The sequence below is a fragment of the Lissotriton helveticus genome, chromosome 11 (genome assembly GCF_964261635.1).
Source record: "Lissotriton helveticus chromosome 11, aLisHel1.1, whole genome shotgun sequence".
Taxonomy (NCBI): domain Eukaryota; kingdom Metazoa; phylum Chordata; class Amphibia; order Caudata; family Salamandridae; genus Lissotriton; species Lissotriton helveticus.
In genome coordinates, this window is record NC_136072.1 from 1,047,187,413 (window position 1) to 1,047,211,718 (window position 24,306).

Consider the following 24,306-nt stretch of genomic DNA (forward strand, 5'->3'; position numbering starts at 1 on the left):
CTAGGGAGCAGCTTTGAGACAGAAGACACATCCTATACTTCGAACAGAACCAAGCCTTTCGAGCTTTCCTAAGGTGTTTGGTGACAGTTTGACCTTGTGGTCCTGGTTGGCCTTCTGGTTCATCAGAGTGCATTTTTTGCATGATGTTGAGCTGCGCGAGGAGCCAAGACACTAGAGACAGACAGTATTTTATAGCACGAACTAGACCTGAGACATCGGGTTTCAGATCGCTTTACATGAGCACCAGTTTCGTTACAAATAGACACAGTCATTTTTTTAGGCACGGGGAGATTAAGTGATTTGCCTAGAATCACAGGACGGTTTAGCATCGGTGCCGAGACTCGAACCCGGTTCCCCCGCTTCGGGTCCACCGCTCTAGCCGTAAGGCTACATCCTCTCCACCTTGTGTGGGTTCCCCACCGATATCTGTTAATGACAATCCTTACAGGGTTTGAACCCAGTTGGTTTCCAGAAAGACATGTCCCTTGCAAACTGGCGGAATTTTGTGTAAAATACTTTGTCAAGTGACAGAAATCAAGGGAGCTAACTCCTGATCTGCTTAGCAAGGCACAGAAAGTAAGATACTTGCTTCAATGCACAGAGTTGGCAGTTAAATTGTGACTTCGGAGTCACTTCGGAGATGGGACACAGAATATGCAATGCTGCATAATGCCATCTACCAGCGAAAGAGGAAATTGCTGAGAAAAACTACTATCCAGTCTGGAGCCTGGGAGTTTTTACAAGGGGATGAATCTGCAGTTCGAAGTAGCCATCAGAAAAAAAAACTAGGTTTGTTATGGTTCCCACAGTTAGCACAAACCCGTGCATAAATAGGCATGTTATACAAAATCTAAGCTACAATCGACAGGACATAGGAGCAAAAAAGTTTGATGCCACTGATCTTGCTTTCTTACAAAAACAAACCCTTTGGTTGAGCAGGGATGTATTCAGGCATTACTCTTCAACTGAACAGGATATTGACATCAACAGACTGAGCTTTGTATAAGCACAAACCAGATTCCACGGTGTGCCTGAATTCTGATCAATGCATTTTTTTTTCAAAAAACAACAACCATTGTAGTTAAGAGTGAAAACGAACAGCAGTCCAGAGAGAAGATCTGTCTGATATACTAAAACCAAAGAGATGTGGTAGAAATTCTTTGATTTGGAGACTAGTGGGACTGCTCAGTGCAGAGCATTCAGGACAGTACATTGCTATTTGTGTGTATTCTATTGGAAGGAAATTGCTCAAGTCAATACATAAGATGACAACTGGCCTGTTTAGATAAAGTAGGGGGAAGACAGTTCATGTTTGCAGAAGCATCCTAAAAACTCTTTGGAAAAAAAGAATATGATTTCAGATATATTGTAAAGATTAGATTACCCCTTAGCAGTACTGTCACAGAATTCAGCCAGTTGAGTACCAATTACAGCAATCCAGTGACAAGGTCAACTAGAAACTTCAATTATAACTAGTCGCTATTCTTGGCCAGTGCGCTGTATTACAACTGCTTATGTTATTATTATTTTTTTTTTACTTTAAACATTTGTAAAGCGCGGCTGACACCTTGCAGGTTTCCTGGCGCTGGAGAATACTCATAACTGAGGGGGACTGCCGGCGAGGAGCAAGTAAAAATGGGTTTTAAGGGAATAGCCAGGTTTTAATGCGTTTCCAAAAGGGGAGGAGTTGTGAGATTTGACGGATTTCAGGAGGCAGACTGTTACACAATTTAGCCGCTGCGACTCTGAAGGATCTGCCCCCCGTCCTGACTTTGTTGTATCTGGGAACATTTACCAGACAGGCAGAGGCTGAGCGTAGGGTTCTGGTAGGGGTGTACCAGGTGAACATGGCCTGCAGAGGTTTGGGCCCAGCTCCGTGGAGTGCTTTAAAGACGAGGCAGAGGGTCTTGAAAGCCACTCTTTGTTTAAGTGGGAGCCAGTGTAATTCGGCTAAGGCCGCTGTGGCTGAGGATCTCCTGGTCCAACCGAGAGCTAACTTGGCTGCGGCCGACTGAACTCTTTGAAGTCGATCAAGTAGAGCAACTGGGGACTCAAGTAGCAGCGCGTTGCAATAGTCCAGGCGACTAAGGATAGTGCACCTGACTATCAGCTCCCGGGCTTGTGCAGGAAGGAGTGGCATAATTTTGCGCAGGGAGCGCAGAAGAGCCGAGCATGTTCCCACAGTTTTTGCAACTTGGGTTTCTGTGCTCAATCTGTTGTTCAGTGTGGCCCCTAGGTTGCGGACCGACGTGACTGGCAGAGGTTTATCTGGTGTTTCCGGAGGCCAGAAGTCGCAGGGGAACTGGCGAGGAATTCGACTTCCCACACAATACAGAACCTCAGTTTTGGAGGAATTGAATTGCAGGGAATTTTTATGTAACCACCCAGCCGTCTCCCTTAGGCAGTCATGAAAAGCTGCAAGGGGGGTAGAGTCTTCTCCCTCCCAAGAGAGGATGAGCTGGGTGTCGTCCGCATAGTTAATAGTTTTTAACCTGTGGGCCTTTATTAACGTGATGAGGGGTTTGAGGTACACGTTAAAGAGGATGGGGCTGATGGAGGAGCCCTGGGGGACCCTGTGGGGAAAACGGAGAAGGTGGATTGAAAAGGGGGGAGAGACACAGCCTGCCTCCTGTCCCGTAGATAGGAATGGAACCAAAGCAGGGCTGTGCCGTCCACCCCAGCCTCACAGAGTCTCTCCAACAGGATCCCATGGTTAACCGTATCAAATGCGGCAGACAGGTCCAGCAAGATCAAGGCTACTGCCTGGCCCCTGTCTGCCCGCATACGAAGGTCCTCCATGGCTGTCAGGACAGCTGATTCGGTCCCGTGGGCAGGGCGAAAACCAAATTGAAAATCATCCAGGATCTGATTTTGCTCCAGATGAGCGGAAAGACAGGCGCTTACCCAACGTTCGGCAATTTTTGCTGGGAATGGCAAGAGGGAGATAGGCCGATAGTTAGACAAACATTCGGGGTTCAAGGAAGGTTTTTTCAATAGCGGAGTAATTAGAGCCTGCTTCCAAGGGGATGGCACAAATCCGCAATGTAATGACTGATTGCAGATCCTACGGAGGGTGACAAAGAGGTCGGTACCAAAACTTTTCCAAATTTTTGGAGGCAGCGGGTCAAGAGGGGAGCCCGAGGTGATCCCGAGCGCCAACCTTTCAAATTCAGTTTCTGGGATGGGGGGGAACTCCCGCAGCTTTTCCATAGAGGGAGGACCTGAGTGCACCGAGACCGAGTCACTGGTACAGGCCCTTGAAATGTTGGGACCACATAATGAAAGGGAGGAGGTCAGGTTGTGGATAATGGTTTCGATTTTGTTATTAAAAAATGACGCAAGGTTTTCACAGAGGGCTTGTGTGGGAAGAGTAGTTTTTATGGCACAATCAGGGTGGGTGAGGTTTTTGAGGATCTGAAATATGCTTTTTGAGCTGTTCGAGGCATTGCTGATCGTGGTGCAGAAATAGTTGGCTTTACTCTGAGCAATTGCAGTTTTATATGCCTGGAGATGGTTTTTCCAGATAGCTTTATTAGTGTCGGAGTAGCCTTGTCTCCATTTCCTCTCTGATTGTCTGCAGGCTAGTTTAAGGGTCTTCAAAGAGTCGTTAAACCAGGGGGCTGGAGCTCTGCTCCTTGCTTTGCATTTCTTCTGGGGGGCGAGGGAGTCAGAGGTAGAGGAGATTATTGAACAGAGAGCATTAAAATTGCTCTCCACCGAGTTAGTGGGGGTGAAACTGTTTTCTACATTAAAAACAGTGCCCGCCGCTCGTAGTTTGTCAAGGGCTTTCCAATCCCTATACAGAAAATCGGAGGTTGTGCTACGTGGAGGCCTTTTAGCTCTGTCACACAAGATGTGAAATTTAATAAGTGCATGGTGAGTCCAGCACATGGGCAGGATGTCGCTCAGGTGTACTAACTGGGGAGAGGCAAAGATTAAATCCAATTGGTGCCCAGCTGTGTGGGTGGGTTTGTTAACCAATTGAGAAAGTCCTACACCATCACAGGAAAGTACTAGGTTGTGCAGTGCACTGTCCAGGCTTCCATTGGGCCAGAGATTAAAATCTCCTAGAATGATCAGCTTGTGGTGGGAAGTGGCCATATTGGTGAAAGTGGTGAGTAGCGATTGTTGCTGTTGGGCATTAAAGGCTCCCGAGGGGCGGTAGCAAATAATGGCCGTGACAATGGCTCCATGGTGACAATTTATAGAAAGGCCAAGGAGTTCCGTTCCGGCAACTGGGTCTATGTCTAAAATGCCAATCGACCAGGATGCTCGGTAAATAAGGCCCACTCCCCCGCCACGGCCCTTTGGCCTGGGGAGATGCAGTATTTTAAAATCTTGAGGGCACGCCAGATCGAGGTCAATATTGCAGTCGGCATGAGTCCATGTCTCGGTAAGGAATAGTGCATCAAGGTGGTGAGTGTCAATGAGCAGTTGAATTTCATTGGCATGTTTAGGCAATGACCTGACATTGAGTAGGCCGCATGTTAGTAGGCCCTGACTAGTAAGCTCGTGCAGGGGGTAGGCGGTATCGAGAAATGACAGGTGACCCTCGTGTGCAAAGTCTCGGAGACGGAGAAGAGACTCACGTGCTAGATGCGGAAGAGGGGCGGCAGCTGGTGGAGGGGCCTGGGCAGAGAGGGGTGCCCCGGGCACGTCCGAGGCGCGGACGAGCGCAGACGAGCTTGCCTTAAGCGCGCCTTCGGCGCGCAATCGTCGTGCCCGCTGCGCTCGTCCGCTGCGCTTCCGGGTGGTGCTCATGTTTTATAGTGTGAGACTAAGCAGGGAGGGGGGGGCGTGGCCAACCGAGGTAGGCGTGTCCCTCGAGTAGGAAATGGCGGCAAGACGCGAGATCAGGGCAGAGACAGCAAGCAATCTGCTTCCCCGCGCTGACTAAGGTAATGCCAGAGGTTTGTGCAAAAATGAGCTTTTTAAGAACACAAAATACAGTTTTTAAAATCACAATGTTTAAAAAAGAGGTTGCTCCCGGCTAGTTCGCCTCAGGAGTATTCAGCGAGTGAAGACGAAGCGCTAGCGGTCAGCGCGTTTTTATAGAGTCCTGGGAGGGGGGGCGTGGCCAACCGAGGTGGGCGTGTCCCTCTAGCAGGAAATGGCGGCAAGACGCGAGATCAGGGCAGAGACAGCAAGCAATCTGCTTCCCCGCGCTGACTAAGGTAATGCCAGAGGTTTGTGCAAAAATGAGCTTTTTAAGAACACAAAATACAGTTTTTAAAATCACTATGTTTAAAAAAGAGGTTGCTCCCGGCTAGTTCGCCTATGTTGCAAACCATAATTGCAAGTATTCCACAAGAAAAAGTGCCAGTTACCATAATGACTAATTGGTAGCATAAACTTCACCACTTCTTCCATGTTGCAGGTCCATACAACTGGACACAGCTTGACCTGTAAGAATTAAAGCTTTAACATCCCGGTGCATGCTCACCACAGGTCGTCCCACCTTGAAATACCACCAGCTTCCACATTCAAGTACTTTTCTTTCAATTTACGCATAAGAGTACAAATAGAGAAGTGCGGGGTAAGCGGGTCATCTGGATAGAGGATTTGGGGTGGGGAAGGAAGGGAACCCCATGGACAATCAGTAGATGAGCCACTAATGTTGCTTGTATTACTGGTATGTTAGCTCCCACCTGGATTTACACTCAATGGAATATTAAAATGCAATCTTTTGAAGGGGATAGCCATCTCTAGTCTCATAAAAGTTCAACAGAGTATAACCAAATTGAAGTTCAACTCGTAAGCAGATTTCTAATCCATAATTCTAACATAGTAACTGTGGCAAAGCCTATGTGGCTGCCTTGCAGATGACTTGCAATGTGGAGCTAAATAACATTAAGTGTTGCCTTAGCCCCCACAATGTGTGCATAAAGGCCATCTAGAGGAGAGAAAACAGCAAACTAGAAGCATTCTGAACTAATAAGGAATAAATGCTTTGAAGAGTTGTTTTTCCAGACAGGCAGGATAAGTGGATTGAAGCCCTATTCATGTAAAGTGAACGCCAACACCTAACATCCAGACTATTTAGCGTCCTCAGGTGTGAAGGGTGGATGAAGGAGGTAAAATAAAAGAGCGCAATCTTTTGATTGATATTAAAATAAAAAATTACAGATATGTACGAAAAACATTTTTTCCTGTAAACGCTGTGTGGAATTCAGTTAATCAAATCTGGAAGTCAAAGTTACTACAAGCATAATTCTTCAGGTAACGAGATAAAGGTTACTTGTGGTTGATAGTTGAAATTGTTCATGAATCAAAAGTAAAAGGGTAAAAGTAAGACTGCATTTCAATAGTGACCTTTGAATAAAAGGAACTGCAGTTCAAATCTGAAAGGGAAAAACATCAGAATGTATGCGGTTACCAAAAGCATACAAGTTAGACCTGGAGGTCTTTTTGGATCACAAACCCAGTTTTGTAGAAGACTATACAAGTACATAATGTAAAGTGCAGAAAAAACCTCACATTTTCACCTATACCCAGTGGCAAAAACAGTGTCATTTACTTCAGCAGCTTTTCTCCCAGCAGCCTGTAGATCAGGCATGTTTGATCAGAAAGGTCTCAATGGCCATAAGTCTTCGTATTTCAGAAGGTAAAGAAAAGCAACCATATAAACAGGTTCTCCTCCTTAAAAAAAGGGGGGGGGGCTGCACTCTGCCTAGGAGATCAGGATAATCCTTAACTGCCATATTGAACACGTTTAAGATCCAAAATCAGTTTTGTAACAGAGGGGCTGGCTACCAGGATCATATCACAAATGGATGGCAGTCTTAAATTATCAGACATCATTTAAATATGGCCTGGGAAGGCATAATGGAACAACAATGACCAATTCATAAGCAACCCTCTTCCTCAGGATAAATGATCATGGACTTATGAAGGAACAACAAGCAAATATTCCTAAGAAATTAAGTGTAGAAGTCATAGGAGTACAGCTCTCTCTTGCACACAGTAAAAAGCAATCTACTTAATTGCAGGATGCTACAGGAAAATGACACATACATTCATAACATCCAACTCCTGAAACAACTGTTCAGAGAAGGGGAATTGTATGAAAAGGTGGGAGACCAATAGAAACAGTCATTAAAAAAATAAAAAAGGGGTTGGAGCATACCTCTGAAAGCGACCTACTTTCACATGAGATGCCTTGGAAATCTGTGGTATGGCGTTCACTAAAGGTAGTGCAGATCTGTGCATCCAGACCTCACTGGCTAGTTTGGGTCTTTTCAAATTATGTGACTGCTATTATAAAATAAAGCTGTGTTTCTCTTTTTTTCTGTGGAAATCTGACTTTACTAAAAGCGTATAATTACTGTTGGGGTCTCAGGTCAAATGTAAGGAATGAATCGAGCATGTGAATTTATCAAAGATCTAATGGTGGGGAATTTGAGTCATTCTAAGTTAACAAAATGCAAAGTCCAGGTACATTATGGATGGCAAAACAATATTTATACAAGGGATCTAGCACCCACAGAAATGAAATGTTATCAGAAGCCTTCAACAAGAGCTAGGCACATATCCCTGAAAGAGCAGTAGCCCCTGCCCGGCAGTCGTTGGACCCTATTGCCAGGTGGAAACCATCGACCCACTAAAGATAATGCTGCAGTAACTAGTAGCATCTATTGCAGGAAATCAGTTTCGGTCTGGAGGGCTCTCACTGGTGAGGTCTACGTCCATGACCTCAAGGAGCAGCCAAAGACCAATTGTCATGGAAATGTATCGAGGCAAAACAGGCCTGGTCTCCTCTGGCCACAGGCAATACAAGTCAATTTGGCAATATGGTGCTATGGCGACCTGGCATTCACCACACAATCTTTTGCTAGTGCAATGTTAGCTGATTTACCTGAGGAGCACTCGCAGTTCTCCCTGGTGAAGAATGTTTAACGCAGATACCACGGGGGCACCATTCATCCACAGTTCAGGGGCAAGCTACATAGGCATTCCCCCTTACGGATGGGGAATGTGAGTGTTTTAAGACCACATGATCCTCCTCCAAGGCCAGCGATTTGCATGCTGGACTGAGAGGATAGAAACATTAAGTGACCCCTCTTCCAATGATAGGAGGCTCAGTAAAATTAATGTGATTTCTCTTACTGCCCAGACATTTCTATCCCATCTTTTACAAATACTGCTGAGAATTACTTGTAAAATGTTTGGTTTAGATAAGGAAGGGGCAGCAGCTTTATGTAAATCCTCGGTAAAGCATATAATTAAAAAGTCAATATATGTGGTTTCTCGCAAAAGAGATCTGATACTATGTTCATTAAATGGAAGAATGGACTGTATTGTTGGGAGTTCTATTGTTAAAAACCCCCAACCGTATGTTCTGTGGAACCTGGAACACGGAGTTCGTAGGGTGATTCTGTTAAGAATGAATTTATTACCCCTAAGAATTGTAACAGGTGCCTGGGAGGGTATTCCCAAAAATTAAAGATACTGTAATCTGTGTAACAGCGGTATACAAGATCTGAATCATGTTTTGATTGTGTGTCCTGCACTCCATTCTATACGACGTAGATATCTAAGGATTGCTTTTTTAAAGTATAATATATCAACAGCTGAACAGGCCCGTAATTGTCTTCTGTCGCCTCCATCTGAACTGATGTGTTTTAAAAAATTTCGGTTTTTCAAAGAGTTTTTAAATGTTTATTAGGTTCGTAATATTGTGAAGTGACTCGAGAGCTTATAATATCTCGTTGTTAAATCATCTATACTGCTGCTAGGGGAGGGTGGGAAATATTTGCCCATGAAAAGAATTGCACAGAGAACTTGCACTTTTTGTATGAATGTAAATAGTCTTTAATACTTTTAGGTTAGATTATCTATATAGCTGCTAGGGGAGTTTTGGTAAATACTCCTCCAAATATTGCACAGAGCACTTGCACTTTTTTGTGATAAGGTCTTGCACTTTTGTATGATAAGTTTGTGCCTTTCGTTTTTTCCTAAAACCCGTTTTCAACTGATAATTATTCTTGTGTATACCTCTTTTTAAATCAGGTTTTCCTGACAGCCCATTGTGTGTTTTAATTGAAAGACGTTCGTTTAAGTGACTCGAGTGTTTATAATATCCCGATGTTAAATCATCTATACTGCTGCTAGGGGAGGGGGGAAATATTTGCCTTCAAAAATTGCACAGAGCACTTGCACTTTTTGTAGGGGAGTTTTGGTAACCACTCCTCCAGAAATTGCATAGAGCACTTGCACTTTTGTATGAGAAGGTAGTGCTTTTCCCCTTTCCCTAAAATCCCGATTACAATTGTTATTAAATCTTCTGTGTACCTCTTTTTAAATCAGGTTCTCATGACAGCCATAGTGTGTTTTAATTGAAAGAGGTTATTTTGCATTGATATGATGTTGCCCAGTGTATAGCTTAGTCTACTGAAGGAAATGGTGTTCTCTTTTTAATCGTTGGTATCCTAGTATAAAATTGCACTTGTATTTTTACTTCCCATTCTTGTATGTACTGAATGATGTTTTATTTATGTACTTTATGTGGACTTCTTCAGAATTCTAAATCATAATAAATACTAATTGAATTGAATACTTGTAAAATGAGAACACCAACAGGCACAATTCTGTTTAAGCTACAGAAAAGTAATCAACAAATTAATGTATTCATTGCCTGATTTACCAAACTGAATCAGAAAATCCACAATTTTGCTTCAATAGCTGGACCACAGATTCATGAGTTTGAAATTGCAAACTTTGGTAAACTCCTGAACAGGTTAAAAGAAGACTAGAAAGCAATAGCACAGAATTAATCTAGAAGGAGGACGGAGGCCTGTTTGCCACCAATTCATCTGAGAATTTTCATGACTGAATGTAAAAACTGCTTTTTGTCTCAGGCAATTTGACATTCCTAACCATAAGGCTACATCTTGTGTACATGTCACTCTGCTACTTCCAGACCAACTACAAACACTGGAGGCAAAGACTCACTCCAAATAAAATGGTACATATATAAAAATCTAAACTGCTCCATCATGCATACAATTAAATCACTAGGCTTCTTACCATCGATTCCATGTTCTGCAAGCCCTCATACAAATGCACAAGTCCCTGGGAGAGAGGTAGCTAAAGACCGTCATCCAGACCTCCCGTCGCATAACATGGGATGCACCATTCATCAGCGGCAGAGAGTCTGGGGGCGGACTGATGGGCGGGGGCCTGATTACATGACGCTCCAGTGGAACACATTTTGTTGGCGATAAAGAAGGCGCTGGTCGAGTTATACTTCGTGGAGTGCTTGTGAGATTAGCAACAAGGTCTCTTGGAGTTCCATTTAACCCTTTATTGAATGGATGCAGCCTTTCATCACTGAGGAAGGGCTGAATGGGCTCCTCGTTTTCACTCTCTGGCTCGGACTTAATGGGTTGATGATTTTCATTTGCAAGGCTATTCTCAGTCTTTTGAATTTCCTGCGTCAGCTCCTTACTGAGCTCTTTACTTAGTTCCTTAGTGGGAAGCTTCTTTCGCCGCCTGATCTTAAGTGTTTTCCTTTCCTCAGGTTCACCCCCTTCAGTGCTGGGGCCAGCGGTTGGAGAACTGGGCCTGGACTGGTCACTTTCTTGTGTTTGTGGAGGTGCTACTACTGGCAGCTCTTCTTCCGGCTCCTGTTTTAAACGCCTCAATGTCTGGGCCATAAATGCTCGTTCTTCTGGGGTTTTCAATGATCTCCTCTGAAATAGGATCACAACAATTAGGTTGACCTATACATTTTATGAAAACAGTTTTTAATGTATGCAACGGAATACATTCCTTTAACAAACAGCTGGAGAGATGAAATGAAGTGGAGCTATACAGTTCTAACGGAGATGTGTACTGAAGCCAATTAATCATCTTCCACAATAGTCACCATAACAAAATAAAATACACAATAGTGATACAGAATTAGTAACACTAGTTGAGGTTTTAGAGAATTAGCAGATTAGCTTTCGATACTGTACACCACTCTACCCTCCTCTACACCCTTAAAACTCGATTTGATTTTGAGAGCACCGTACTCTAATGGTTCTCCTCTTTCCTTCAAAACAGATCCCAAGAAATTAAGCTCAGTCAATGCCTCTCCAAACCCCAACCGGTCTCATTTGGAGTTCCACAAGGCTCTATCCACTCTCCAACACTATTCAACCTATTCATGGAACCACTCACCCTCATTCTCAAACAAGCCAAAATATCCTATCACCTCTACGCCGATGACACCCAACTTTACTACAAGATCAAATCCCACAATGACATCCTTCACCTCAATGACACATTGAATAAGGTTCAAGCTTGGTTCCACCTCAATCATCTCAAACTGAACCCTAAAAAAACTGAAAATCATCCTATTTAGTCCCAAGAACAACTCTCTCCCTATTCAACTCTGGATCAAAGATATCACAGCTCTTAACTGCCCCCTCTCCACCTCGAACTCTGTCAAATCCCTAGGCATCAGTATTGATCTGAACCTTAATCTCATCCCACACATTAAAAATGCTAGCAAAAGTGCCCTTTTCACCCTTCATCACCTCAAAAAACTAAAACCTTTTATTCCTGCAGATGACTTTAGAATCGTTGTCCAATCACTTGTCCTGTCTAAAATTGATTATGGTAACACAACACTCGCTGGCACCCCGAAAATCCATCTGGCACCAATTAAATGTGTTCTCAACCTCGCCGCCAGACTTATCTCCGATTGTAAAAAATTCGACCACATCTCTCCTGTCATTAAAAACGTTAACTGGCTCCCAATCGAAGGAAGATCCACATATAAGATTGCATGTATCACGTACAAAGCCCTCCACCTTAACACCCCCTCTTATCTGGCTGACAAACTACAAAAACCTTGGTGCTCTAGGTCCCTTAGGAGCACGAACTCCCTTGTCCTAATCCCTCCCAAACTCAAATAAGAAAAACCCCAATCCAGTGCATTCTCTGGTAATGCCCCTACGATTTGGAACTCTCTCCCCAAAGATCTCCGCTGCAACTCCTCCTACCCTCTCTTCAAAAAAAGGCTTAAATCACTTCTATTCGACAAATACTGGGGCACGTAAGGTCTCTGATTCGAATGATGCCTGACTCCTGCCCCTCTGCTTTCACCTCACCCCACCCCACCCCTTTTCTCACCTCTCTAACCTCCTCTCCTCCTGTTTCTAACCCCCTATTTCTCCTACTCTTTATACCCTCCTTCCTCCTTTCATTCCTTGCCTCTCCTCTCTTATGCTCCACCATTATCTGCACGTGTTTATGCCATCTTATTTAGCTACCTCCTTTCCATGTGAATGTAATGTTTTGGAATGCTTATGATTAATGCACACTGTGAACTATTTCATGTATGTATATTGACCTTGTAAAGCGCTCCGATACCCTCGGGTCCAGTAGCGCTATATAAAACTCTCTAAATAAATAAACAACACAGTAATATAAAAATGATGCCCTTAATAAAGTAGAACTTTGGTATTGCAAGCAGAAAATGTCTAAGTCAGCAGCATTTTGCAAACAAATACCGGAATTTGCACAAATCGCTCCTAATTTATACTGTGCCCTAAAAGTTATACCCAGTTTTGACACCATTCTTTAGAGGGTAGGGGGAAGGAAAACGTATAAAAAACTTTCATTCCGTTAAGAAGCGCTCATATCACTGAATGGAGAACAAAAGCACCTTCCTTGCTTTACAAAATAGTTAGTTAATGAGTGTGCCTCTCATTGTCAGACTGAAGCACAATGAAGGTTCAGGATCCAAAAATGTTCCTTTCTATTCTCTATTTTCCAAAAGGTGGTTCCACCAACAAGAAATGTGTAAATATTGAACATGTAACCATGCCAGCCTATTGTAAGTAACAAACAAGTTACTTACCTTTGGTATCACCTTATCTGATAGAGACTATATCTAGCCGCAGATTCCTTACCTTTAAATTTCACAGGCGTCAGATTTGATGTGGAAGATTTTTCAAGCGGTACCCCTGCACGCCAGGAGGTGGCATTGATCTGCTTCGTATCCATCGTCTGCGCCAGAATGACGTCGCTGTATCTATACAGGCGCAACCCATGTGCACTGGTGTCAGTTACTTCTTCACAACTTTCCACGCCAGAAGCCTGGAACCATTAAGTGCACTGACACTGGTGTTCCCAAGCAAGGCCCCTGAAAGGGATCAGCCCTGAATCTACAAATGTGTCCGCAGAACAGGGAGGATGGGAGGGCCGTGAAGGAAGACGCGGCTACATATGGCCTCTACCAGATAAGGTGTTGCCGAAGGTAATGAACTTGTTCATCTGATAGGAACTTCCAGCGGCAGATATCTTACCTTTGAATAGATAATCAATACCATCCCCGGAGGAGGGTCAGCAGACAAATTTAAACCAGAGGACCAAACAGGTTAAGTGCTCATTCTTGCAGACCTGACTCAACAGGAAATAATGTTTAGTAAACGTGTGCAGGGATGCCAACGTTGCTGCCTGACAGATATCCAGGACAGAAACACTGTGTGCTAATCACTTGTTGCAGCTTTAGCTCTGGTGGAATGAGTTTGTAAGCCTTCAGGAGACTGCTTCTTTGGCAATGCGCAGTAGATCTTGACGCAGAGTATGACCAATCAAGAGATGGTGCGCTTCGGCAACGGCCAACACTTCTTTGAGCCAACATACCCACGAAGAGTTGGTTGTCCACCGGGAACTCATGTGCTGTCAAGGTAGAACAACAATGCTCTTTTTGAGTCCAGACGGTGGAGTCGCTCCTTTTCTTTGGAAGGATGTGGAGGAGCATAGAAGGTGGACTAGGTGACAGATTGTCCCAAATGAAAGTGTGCGCAGCACCAGTTTGTCAGGGCAAACCAAGAAAAAGGGAGACGTGGTTGTCAAAGCCTGCAGTTTGCTCACCCGTCAGGCAAATGTAATTGCCACAGAAATTCAGTTTTAAACATGACCAGCCAGAAAGGACAATTGTGAAGAGGCTAGAATTTGAGGACCAAATTAAGGTACCACAGACATAATAAATGGAGAAGGAGGAACATATGTACAAGGCCATTCAAAAATCTATTTACAAAAAGGGACTTAAATAAAGAGGGTTGGTCACTCAGTTGGAAGAAGGCAGATAGAATAGAAAGATAACCCTTCAGAGTACCAAAAGCAGATCCCTGCTGGACAAGGGTAAGAATAAAAAGCAAAATATCAAGAAGGGAGGCAGAAAGTGTATTAATGGATTTTTCTGTAAAATATGATACAAATTGCTTCAAAAGGCTGGCATTAACAGCCTTGGTGGATGGACGCCTGGCTGCCAGAACAACATTGCAGACTTCGGGAGGAAGGTCAAAAGCTTTCAGCTAGTGCAACTCAATCTCTTCGCACGAAGGCAGAGAGTTGACCGGTTCGAATGGAGGACCCTACCCTGCTGCTGAGAGATAAGATCCTCCCGAAGAGGCAGCCTGATCGGAGGATTGATGGCCATGCTCAGTACCTCTGAAAACCAGACTCTCTGTGCCCAGTCCCGAGCCACAAGGCTGACTTGGGGCGCGGTCATTCCTGATCTTCTGGAGAACTCTGGGCATGAGTGGTATGGGCGGAAAGGCGTACAGGAGGCCAGAGCTCCACTAGAGTCAAAAAACGTTGCAGAGAGAGTGCTGCCTTCGAAACTCCAGCATGCGAAATGGCTGAAAGTGCATGGTCATGGCATAGGCGAACAGATCTAGTGAAGGCTCTCCCCACTGCTGAAAGAGAACTTGCACCACCTACGGTTGGAGACACAATTCGCTAGGCATCGACAGCCGAGTTTGTCCGCCCTGGTATTCAGAGAACCTGCCAGGCGTTGAACAACCAGGGAAATGCCCTGCTGTTCCACCCATGTCCAGAGATGGAGGACCTCCTGACAAAGGGTCCCTGACCCGAGCCCACCTAGTTTGTTGCAGTATCACATGGCGGTGGTGTTGCTCATAAACACTTGTACCAACCTTCCCTTGATAAAGGGCAAAAAGGCCTGTAATGCCAATTGGATTGCTTGGAGCTCCAACAGGTTGATGTAGAGCCCGGATTCCACCGGAGGCCAGAGTCCTCTGAACTCCACCTCTGCCAGATGGCTGCCCCATCCCAGGAGTGACGCATCAGTCACTACTGCAAGATCTGGTTGGGGAAGGGAGAGGGGTCTGGCAGTGACCCAATTGCGATTTGTTACCGACCAGGAGTCCCCTCCGAGATCTGGACTACGTCAGAAAGATTCCCCTGATGCGGTGGCAACAGGAACATCAGGCCTCACAGCAGAGTTTGCATACGCCATCTGGCATGGGTGACCAGCAGGAGGCCATGAAGACCAGCAGCCTCAGAGCCAGTCGCACCGAAATCCAGGATCGAGGCTGAAACATCGGTACCATAGCCTGAATATACGGCACTCGCCACTCTGGAGGATAAGCCTGAAACTGCACTGTGTCCAGAACAGCTCCAATTAAAGGGAGTGTCAGAGGGAGTCAGGTGTGACTTCAGTACGCGGATAGTGAACCCCAGCGAATGTAGGAGGCACACTGTAGCCTGGAGGTGGGAGACGACAGTCTGGGCGGAGCCCACCTTCAACCGTCAGTCATCATGATAGGGGAAGACTGACATCCCTGATCTGCACAAATAAGCTGCAACCACCACCATCACTTTTGTGAACATCTGAGCGGCGCTGGTAAGGCAAAAAGGGAGCACAGTGAACTGAAAGTGCTTGCGGCCTCCGTGAATCACAGATCACGCCAGTGGGCAGGTATGACAGGGTTATGGAAATAAGTGTCCTGCAAGTTCAAAGCTACCATCCAGTAATCTGGATCCAGGGCACACAAAACCTGAGCTAGCGTGAGAATCTTGGATTTCTCCTTTTTGAGGATGAGATTAAAGGCTCGGAAGTCCAGGATAGGACGAAGGCCCTTGTCCTTTATGGGGACCAGAAAGTAGCATGAAAAACACCACAGCCTACTTCTGGACCCAAAACACTCTATTGCTCTTTAAGCCAAGAGAGCCATGACTTCCTTACAGAACAGGGACAAATTATCCTCTGTCCGCATGCAGTAAGATGGAGTGAGGGATGGTCTTGAAGGGGAGGGAATAGCCTCAAAAGCCACCTGTCAGATGCTATGGACTGCCAGAGGTGGAGGTGATGGCTGGCAGATCCTGTCACCAACTGGATGCCCATTATCTAAAATGGCAAGAATACGAAGGTTGGAGGTTGCACCTGCTAGGGTGGTGGTAGTTGTACTAAACCGCTGGCAACTCAACCCATGAGGAAACCGTGTCCTCGTCCACGCAGGGACTGGGATGTTTGAGCAGCTCAGTGGTTAAGCTAGGGTTGGCACAAATTAAAACCCCTTCTGTAGCCACGACTGGGGATGATGTGGGGCAGCAGAGAGCCTGCACGTCCTTAACGCGCTCCAGCTCAGAGTCTGCCTTATCGACGAAGAGAAAAAGAGACGGGTGTCATCAAAGGGCAAGTCCATAAGGGAAGATTGGACATCCCTCGAGAAGCCAGTCATTCGCAGCCAGGCGTGGCGCCTCAAGGCCACCGTTGAGGAAACCGCTGTCAAACGAGTTGGTCATGTCCAGAACGGATCGTGAATTTGCTGCATCTCTCCCATCTGTAATGGCTTGGGAGAGGATAACCGTGCCTCTCCCAGGACCTGTGGCAGCACTTGCACAACCATATCCCACACCGTGTGGGAATAGCGGCACAACAGGCATGCAGTGTTCACCGAATGTGTCCCTAGGCTGGCGGAAGAAAGCATTTTCTACCCCAAAAAAGCCCAGCTCTTGTATTCACAGTCCAGTGGTGCAGTAAAGAATGCGTCCTGGGATGTGAAAGCTTGGACCACCAAGCTCTCTGGGGTAGGATGTTGGGTGAGGAAGTTTGGGTCCCCAGGAGCGAGACAGTGGCAATGGGCAATTGTCCTATTCACAGGAGACTCTGTGCTGGGATTGGAACGGTTCCCAGAAGGACGTCGGTGAGGACCTCATTGAATTGGATTAGGGTTTCTGAGGAAGAGACTCCTGGTTGCAGCATCTCAGTCAAGAGATTAGTCTTCACAGCCACCGAGGGAGCTGAAGGTCAAAGACCTCAGCTGCTCTCCGCACCACCATTGCAGAAAAGCTTGCTCCTTCGTAGTCACTCTGGCATCACCAGGTTCCTTACACCAGTCCTTTTGGAGCTCATATGGCTGGAATTCTAGAGGGTCCAGCGACCTCCTACTCCTCCCAAAGGCCTAACCTGTATGGAAAGGGCTCAGAATTCGATCTTGGACCCAAAGGCCCTGCAGGCGTCGGGAGACTCCCCTCTGGCTCCTTGTCAGATTTGGGGATGATAATCGGGCTGCGTCGGGACCAGCATCAGAGAAGGTCGAAGTAGTATGACAGGCGCCTATCCGGATCCTTTACTGGATCCATGGGGACCCACAGGAGCCGGAGCCACTGGTGCGGATCTAGAACACCCTAGCAGGGCCCAAGGGTTCTCGACAGTGTCAGACCACTCAAATATGAGACCCAGGTCCTCATAAAATTCCTAAAGTTGGGCGGGCTCGTTCCTGCTCCCGGATATTCGGGGAGAAGCGGAGCCGACCCAGTGACATGCTGCGAAGAATCAGGCTGTGGATGTCGATGCTCCTTCATTGTGTAGGTTGATGGACGAGAAGTCAAAGAGCTTCTTGCTCTTCTTTTTTTGTGCTACTAGCCTGACTTTCTCTAAAGGGACGAAGAGGACTTGGGACTCCCTGAATGATCTTGGGACCTCCCTCTATACTGGGACATTGTCTTCTGCTGAGTGGAGTGCCAGGCTGCAAACAGCTTCAGGGACCGAACCCTCAAAGCCTTAGGGGCCATGACCCGGCAATCTGAGCACAACTTTTTGTCGTGGTCACACTTTAGGCACCATATACAGACAAAGTGCGGATCCATCACCGACTTCGCCCAGCGACTAGCTTCGTACAGTATAAAACCTGTCCTATGTGATGATATTCTCGACACATCAGGAGGAAACCTCAAAAAACAGTCTACCAAAAGTTGCAAAATTCCTGGAAAAAAAAAAACAGCGAGACAAGCTCTTCTTCGGAACAGCGCTGGCTGGTGCGGAAAGAAAAGAACTGACATCAGCATACCTGAGTGGCGCATATATAGGTACTGCTATGACACTCCAGCGCAGACGACAGATGCGGAGCAGATCTACGCCTCCTACTGGCATGCATGGGTACTGCTGGAAAAATCTTCAAGATTCCGATGGACACATGGGAAATTCAAAGGTAAGGAATCTGCGGCTAAAAGTCTCTATCAGATAGAAAATTACTCTAGACTTTCCTGTTCAAATTACAGCATTTTAAAAAATGATTATAATAATTTAAAAACAGAAAGGACCTTATTTAGTACACATTCCTAATCCGATGGAAAAATGTTCGGAAAATACATGCCTTACAATTCATCGGCATTAAATGTAACAAGTCAATTGAAAATTCAGAATCTCATTACAGAAAATCCAATATTGATGCAACAAGACACTGTCAAACCTACAAGCATTGGGCATACATGTAGGTTTCATAATATTTCAACATAGCATCAAATATAACCTCCATTTTGATAATCTCACCAATTAATTGGCTCGACAGAAAAATTTCAGTTTTGAAAGTGGCCATCTTTTAATAATAAACAGAGGGGTTCGATCACCACATGACTCTCAAAGAAAGAGGTTTGATTTCTTAACGTGATGTACACTGCATGTGGGCAGGGGAAGTTATGCTAGGCAACAGTGCTTGACAAGTAACTAAGTCTCTAATGTCACATTCATCTTTACAGACATGGGATTTCTGCTGATGACACTCAAAACTTTCTACTGGAGAGAAGGATGAGCTCTGAAGTGAGAAAACCAGTTCTCAGTATGTGAAAAAATTACAACAGCATCATTACAAAACAAGTATACAGTCTCTGCAAAATGAAGGTTGTTTTATGTACTTTCTCAGATTTAAACGCTATTGTGGAAACTGCTTACGAATATGCTTTTTGATTTTTGCAAGCGAGAGTAGACTACAATTTACACAGCGTTACACACATGAAAAGATGCACACACTACTGCAGAGGTATGGGAACAAATGATCCAGATTAAGACTGACCTTTTTAAAGGATAATGCCAACCAAGCACCATCTTATGTAGGTATCTAACATTCAAACATGCCAAAAATCAGCAGGGCAAAGGTGTGTAAAGAGGCAGCTGAGTATTCGGGTCTATGAAACAAGATTTTTTTTTTGTGTCATAATTGTTAGCATGCATACTACCAGACAAAAATGTTTGGTTTTGAAAATAAGTAAATTATTTTAGTTCGTACAGCCCCATGCATCCTTTATGTAACACCGAAAATAAATCCACGAAGGACAATGCCTTTGAGTGCAGGCTCAAAGACAAAATTCACTTTTTGAGAAAGTGTATTTGATCACCAAAAATGATATTAAAAGAAAGGTATCTGGTAAATTCCAAGCACGATTATTAATCTAGATGGAACCTCTTATAAAACCCTAATTAAATAAGAGCTGTCGTAGCTAAATTTGCCAAGTGGGTTTCATGGACAGGTAGCATTAGTTGGGGACACAATTTGATTAACTCTAGTAGGAAAACAAGATTTGGATACAGTATGAGATCAAAGAAGTTCCTCCTGGAAATTCTTTGTAAAGACAGTGTGGTGCGATTAGGATCGCAGTGAAGAACAACTTACTTAGCTTCTGTAACGCATTATCTGGTAGAGACTATCTAGCCTCAAACTCCTTACCTTAGAATTGTCCCCAGGCATCGGACTGGATCCGGAAATTTTTGTGAGCAGTACCCCTGCGCACAGGTAGGTGTCGTCGTCTGGCTTATCATGGCGTTGTCTGCGCTGGAAGTGATGTGCGCTTGGCCAATATAGGCACCACTCAAGCATGCGGACGTCAGTTTCTTTTTGCACCATTCCAAGCCAGGAATGCAGAGCCACAAAGTACACTGATCGCAGATGTGGAAAACTAGGGCCCCGAAAGGGGGAAAAAAATCATGTCTCCAGAAATCAGTTTGCTGAGCGGGGAGGATGGCTGGGCCGGTAAGGAATCTGCGGCTAGATAGTCTCTACCAGATGCACAAGTTACTTACTTGTGTAAGGATATATCTGTAAGAGACAGTTAGTGATAGATTCCTTACCTTTGAATATCCCCAGGCGTCAGACTGGATCCAAAAAGCTTTCGTCAGCAGTACCCCTGCGCGTCGATAGGCGTCGTCGTACGGCTCCCGGTGCACCGTTAGCGTCGTATTCACCGAGATGATGTCACAGGAGCTAATTAGATGTGCCCACGCGCGCGGACGTCTGTTCTGTACACAACTTTCGGCGACATGAACACAGAGCCAAGTAAGATACTGACCACTGGTGCATAGAAACTAGGGCCCGAAAGGAAGACCTTAACCCTAGAAATCAGTTTGCAGAACGGGAAGGGTGGGGCGGTAAGGAATCTATCACTAACTAATGCCTCTTACAGATATATCGTTACACAATTAAGTAACTTGTGCCTCTGCAAGAGACACGTTAGTGATAGATTCCTTACCTTAGAATAGATACCCAAGCAATACCAACCCCGGTGGTGGGTCTGCGAACCAAGATCACACAAGAAAGTCACAAAGAACAGAACGGCCAAAGAAGCCGTCTCTCCGGACTGGACTGTCACGGCAGTAATGCTTGGTAAAAGTGTGCAGCGAGGCCCATGTGGCTGCCTGACATATCTTGCAGGGGGACACCACGTCCCAATGCAGTAGTAGCTGCTGTCGCCCTGGTAAAATGGGCATGCAGCCCCACTGGAGGTTCCTTTTTAGCCATAGAATAACAGGCCTTGATACACAAGACGACCCAGCGGGAGATAGTCCTCTTGTGAACAGCCCGGCCTTTCTTGGCGCCTGCGTAGCCAACAAAGAGCTGGTCATCCACCTGGAATGCTTGTGTGCGATTCAGGTAAAAAGAGAGCACACGTTTTGGGTCCAGACGGTGGAGCCTCTCTCCCTCTCTGGAAGGGTGCGGAGGCGGAAAGAAAGTGGGAAAGGTGATAGTCTGCCCGATGTGGAAGGCAGTGACAACCTTTGGTAAGAAGGAAGGACGAGTGCGAAGCACAACCTTGTCCAGCTGAACAGACAGAAAAGGAGACTTGCAAGAAAGAGCCAGAAGCTCACTCACTCTCCTGGCAGAGGTGATAACCACCAGGAAGGCAGTTTTCAAAGTCAGAAGACGTAGAGGACAATTGTGAAGCGGCTCAAAGGGAGGGCACAGAAGATAAGTTAAAACAAGATTCAAGTCCTGCTGAGGCATTTTGAAAGGAACAGGAGGGAACATATGCATAAAGCCTTTTCAGAATCTCCGTACAACAGGGGAGTTGAAAAGAGAAGGCTGATCTGGAAACCTCAGAAAGGCTGAAATGGTCGAAAGATAGCCCTAGATAGTGCCCAGAGCAGAGCCCTGCCGGGCCAGAGAAACAAGGAACAAAATAACCTCAGAAAGAGGGACAGAAAGGGGATCCACACCCTTGGCTGTGCATCATGCCACAAATTTGTTGCACCTGCAGGCGTATACAGATTTAGTGGAGGGACGCCTGGCTGCCAGAACGACATCACAGACTTCGGGAGGCAAGTCAAATGGAATAAACTGTCGCCGCTTAATCTCCACACATGTAAGTGGAGGCTGGACAGGTTCGGGTGGAGAACCGTCCCCTGCTGCTGCGACAGAAGATCCTCCCGCAGAGGCAGTCGGATCGGGGGATCCAGGCTCATACTGAGTAGCTCGGGATACCAAACTCTTTGAGTCCAGTCCAGAGCCACAAGGATGACTTGGGCCCGGTCGTGCCCGATTTATTCAGCACTCTGGATAGAAGAGGTATAGGCGGCAAGATGTACAACAGACCGCAGCTCTACTGGCGGCGAAAAGCATTGCCAAGCGAGTGCCACCTTGGAAATTCCAACGTGCAGAACTGCGGACGTTGCGCCTTCTCTTCTGTGGCATATAGATCTAACCAAGGCTCTCCCCACTGTTGAAAGAGACCTTGCGCCACCTCAGAGTCAAGACGCCATTCGTGATCCATCAGACACCAGCGGATGAGTTCGTCCGCCTTGGCGTTCAAAGAACCTGCCAGGTGTTGCACTGTCAAGGAAATGCTGTGACGTTCCAGCCATGTCCAGAGGAGCAGAGCCTCCTGACATAGGGTCCACGACCCCACCCCGCCATGTTTGTTGCAATATCACATGGCGGCGGTGTTGTCCGTGAACACCTGCATCACCTTCCCCCTAAAAGAGGGAAGGAATGCCTTCAGTGCAAGAAGGATCGCCCGAAGCTCCAGAAGGTTGATATGGAGCCGGGACTCCGACGGAGACCTGAGGCCTCTGATCTCCGCCTCTCCCATGTGGCCACCCCATCCCAGGAGGGACGCATCAGTCACCACTGTGTGCTCCGGTTGGGGAAGGGAGAGGGATCTGCTGCTGACCTAATGTTGATTCGTGAGCCACCACTACAATTGCTGAGCAGTGCCCTCTGAGATCTGGACTTAGTCAGACAGGTTCCCCTGGTGCTGTGCCCACTGGAACTTCAGGTCCCACTGCAGAGCCGGTATATGCCACCTGGCATGGTTGGTCAGCAGGATGCCATGAGTCCCAGCAGCCTCAAGGTCGTCCTGACGGAAACCCAGGACATGGGCTAAAAGATCGAAATCATAGCCCGAATGTCCTGGACTCGCTGTCCGGGACATTCGGGCTGAAAATGCTCCTGGCCCACCGTGAATCTAAGGTACGCCGATGAGCAGGCGGGACAGGAATATGTACATAAGCATCCTGTAGGTCCAGTGCTACCATCCAGTCTTGTGGATCGAGACCAGACAAGACCTGAGCCAGAGTGGGCAACTTGAACTTCTTCCAGAGGAAGAGATTTACGCTCCGAAGGTCTAAGATGGGACGTAGATCCTTGTCCTTCTTTGGAACCAAGAAGTAGTGGGAGTAACAACCACAACCTACTTCTGGCGTCAGAACGGGCTCGATGGCCCCCTTGGCCAAGAGGGCCGTAACTTCCTGCTGGAGAAGTGCCAAAAGATCCCCAACATGCGGTGGAACTGTGATGGCATGGCTGGGGGGGGGGCAGACTCGAAATGGAGGGGGTAGCCCCTTCGAACAATTTCCAGAACCCACCTGTCTGATGTAATGGTGCGCCAGTGGGGGAGGTGATGACGAATCCTGCCACCCACTGGCTTCTGGTGGGTCTGATACACCAGACTAGGAAGGTGTGGAGGCACTGGCTGCGGGGATGGTGGTGGACTGACCCGCACGCTGGCCCCATGACCCGCGGCTGTGCTGGGACTGTTGCTGCGCAGACCTGTTCTGAAACTAACATGTTTGGATGCCCCTACCAGAGCTACGAAAGGAACGAAAGGTAGAAGCGGAAGGAGTACGTGTGGCCGAAAGGCCTAAGGACTTGGCCGTGGCTCGAGAATTCTTGAAACGCTCCAATGTGGAATCCACCTTATCACCAAAAAGGAGAGTGCCATCGAAGGGCATGTCCATGAAAGTATTTTGGACATCCACAAAAAAACGAGCCGTCCTCAACCAGACATGTCGGCGTAGCGCCACTGTGTGGAAATTGCTCTACCCAGGGAATCAGCAGTATAAGGACCTAAAACGCATCTCTCCCTTCCGCAATAGCGCGGGAGAGAACTGTCCGGGACCCCTCCGGACACTGAGGCAGCACCTGCGCAACCGCATCCCATACAGAATGGGAATAGCAGCTCAAGAGACAGGCAGTGTTCACAGACCGCAGTTCGGAACTTGCGAAGAATAAATCTTATTCCAAAACTGCTCCAGTTTCTTAGATTCCTTATCTGGTGAAGCAGAAGGGAATGTGCTCGGGGACGATGAGGCTTGAACCACCAAACTCTCAGGTGTAAGGTGCTGGGTGAGGAAGGCGGGGGTCGCCTGGGGCCTGGTATCGGCCTACACCCTTGTCCACAGGGGCCCCTGTGTTGGGCCTGGACCAAGTGCCCAGAAGCACATCAGTGAGTGCATCATTAAACGGCAACAGCGGTTCTGTAGAAGAAGCAGCTGGCAGATGCACTTCTGTCAGTTGGTTCGTCCTGACAGCCACTGTAGGGAGCTTGAGGTTAAGAGCCTCAGTCGCCCTACGCAGCACTGTTGAAAGGGTACCACTCCCCTCCATAGTAGCAGAAGGAGACTGTGAACCAGGTGCTGGAGTGTAATCTGGGCCACCGGTCTCCGCATCCTCATCCCAGTCGGGGACAGACTTGCACTGTGCTGCGAGAGGGTCTTCAAACCCTTCCCAGTCC

General features: G+C 46.6%; 1 protein-coding gene across 8 annotated transcripts in view; it reads right to left on the minus strand.

The window, feature by feature from the left end:
• KDM2B (lysine demethylase 2B) overlaps positions 1-24,306 on the minus strand; it is a 1,129,854-nt gene that overhangs the window by 175,595 nt on the left and 929,953 nt on the right. For all 8 annotated transcript variants that reach the window (XM_078667529.1, XM_078667528.1, XM_078667527.1 and 5 more), the window contains one exon: positions 10,027-10,691. In XM_078667529.1, coding sequence (XP_078523655.1) covers positions 10,027-10,691 — 665 coding nt within the window. The remainder of the gene's footprint in view (positions 1-10,026; positions 10,692-24,306) is intronic.